This window comes from Aythya ferina, assembly GCF_964211825.1.
Source record: "Aythya ferina genome assembly, chromosome: 28".
Classification (NCBI taxonomy): Eukaryota; Metazoa; Chordata; class Aves; order Anseriformes; family Anatidae; genus Aythya; species Aythya ferina.
The window spans coordinates 2,398,760-2,401,094 of NC_140325.1; the positions used below are offsets into that span (position 1 = coordinate 2,398,760).

Genomic DNA, 2,335 nt, shown 5'->3' on the forward strand with positions numbered 1-2,335 from the left:
AGGGATGGGTGCTGAGGGCAGGGGTGCAGGGTCAGGTCTGTGAGGGTGAAGGGAAAGCAACCCTTGGGCTCACAGCCCCAGAACCGTGGTCTGGAGGGGGGCACTGAGTGGACCTACAGCCCTTTCTGGTGCAAAGCTGTGGCCCTCCCAGTGTGCTGGTAGAGGATATTTGGCCCCTGCTCCCTCCCGGCTCGGCCAGCCCCACAAATTCATCCCCAAAATGTTCCTTCACCACCTTGGCTCCCCGGATCTCCGAGCATCCGACCGCCTCCGCTTGCTTTACCCGAGAGTTAATTGGGGCCACACGGTCCTCCTGGGATGCGGTGGCTGGGCAGAGCAATTAACACCCTAATCCAGCCCCCGAGCCCCATCACGCATATTAAAAGTGGGATTTTCCACGTGGGGTGGGCTCGGACAGCACACTTTCAGCAAAGCTGCTTAGAGGCTAAGCTTTATTAAATGAGGCAGGCGCGGTGACAGGATCTGGGGGGGTGATTAACATGAAGCCCTGGCTGCTTTGTGCAGCGGGACGGCGCTCGTTACGGCAGAGGGAAACGAAGGTGAAGGCAAATGTGCCCAGGTTAGGGCAGGAGAAGCTCCGGGGATGGATCAGCAGAGGGACCTCGGCTTGTTCAGGCTTCCTTTTGCAGCCCACGAGGTGGGATTGGGGCTGAAGCCACGAGGATGGGGCTGGCCCAGGGGGAGATCAGGCTCCAAGGCAAACTCATGGGTGGGAACAACCCCAAAGTGAATTCCTGGAAGTCCCCAGGATAAAGCTTCAGTGGCTCCTGGCTCAACGTGTCAGCTACGGGACTGAGAGCCCCATAAAGGTTGTCTGAAACTAAGCCTTTTGGTAGAAAAATCGTAACTGTGGTGTCTTGTGCTGGATGCCACACATTACAACGATGGGCACGTAACAAAAATCCCTAGAAATTGCTGTAGGGGCAGACAGACAGATTCCACGGGCACCGCTGGAGGACAGACAGCAGTCGGTGTCTCCAGCAGATGATTTTGTGCTCGGTTCCCAAAGCTCCTGCTGGGATTCGTTAACTTCTTGTCCCCTTCTTGCAGAGCTCAGGGATGACGAAGACGTACGCCAAGCCCAAGGAGATGGCGGAGCTCCTGAGCACCCAAGCCTGGATGGGCGAAACGCTGAGCTCCAAAGGCGAGCTGAAGGAGGAGGACGGCAGGCAAGCTCCCTTCAGCTTGGTGCCGGGCTTGAACGAAGAGCACGACAGCATCGAGGAAGAAGAGGAGGAAGAGGACGACGGGGAAAAGCCGAAAAGAAGGGGACCAAAGAAGAAGAAGATGACCAAGGCGAGGCTGGAGAGATTCAGGGCCCGGCGGGTGAAGGCCAACGCCCGCGAGCGCACGCGGATGCACGGCCTGAACGATGCTCTGGACAACCTGAGGAGGGTGATGCCCTGCTACTCCAAGACGCAGAAATTATCCAAGATCGAGACCCTGCGGCTTGCCAGGAATTACATCTGGGCTCTGTCTGAGGTGCTGGAGACAGGGCAGACCCCCGAAGGCAAGAGCTTCGTGGAGATGCTCTGCAAGGGCTTGTCGCAGCCCACCAGCAACCTGGTGGCTGGCTGCCTGCAGCTGGGGCCGCAGACCCTGTTCTTGGAGAAGCACGAAGAAAAATCCCCGGTGTGCGACCCGGCCATTTCCAGCCACTCCTTCAGCTACCAGTCCCCGGGGCTCCCCAGCCCGCCCTACGGGTCGATGGAAACCCACCTGCTGCATCTGAAGCCCCCGACCTTCAAGAGCCTGGTGGACGCGTCCTTCGGCGCCCACCCCAATGACTGCACCACTCCCCCCTACGAGGGGCCCCTGACGCCGCCCCTGAGCATCAGCGGGAACTTCTCCCTGAAGCAAGACGGGTCCCCAGAGCTGGAGAAATCCTACCCCTTCATGGCCCACTACCCCTCGGTCGGGCTGGCGGGCGCACACGGACACGGAGCGCACTTCCAAAGCGCGGTGCCCCGCTACGAGCTCCCCATAGACATGAGCTACGAGTCCTACCCGCACCACGTGGCCGGGCCCCAGCTCAATGCCATCTTCAACGAGTAGCCAAGCAGGGGCAGACCCGAACTCTGGGGACGGGGAGGCGTTGGGCCGAGCTGTTTTTGGAAGGACGCAGCCGGAGCGAGACCCCTGAGCATCTCTGCAGGACGTCGCTGCGCAAGGCGCCGCTGGCCCTCCCGTCCTCCCCCAGCCCGTGCCACCTCGCCGAGTTTCAGAGCTGCCCCCAGAACCCTTCCTGAGATCTGAGCCCGCATTGCAGACCCGTGAAATGCCCTCAATGCCTTCTCCAGGCGCGGTGGGAAAG

General features: G+C 60.4%; 1 protein-coding gene across 1 annotated transcript; it reads left to right on the forward strand.

Annotated features, from left to right (window-relative positions):
• Positions 1-1,080: 1,080 nt before the first annotated feature.
• On the forward strand, positions 1,081-2,076 carry NEUROD4 (neuronal differentiation 4; the record flags this gene model as incomplete). The annotated part of the gene is made up of 1 exon (XM_084499863.1): positions 1,081-2,076. One exon carries the CDS (start codon positions 1,081-1,083, stop codon positions 2,074-2,076), a length of 996 nt encoding a protein of 331 aa, XP_084355989.1.
• Positions 2,077-2,335: the final 259 nt, after the last annotated feature.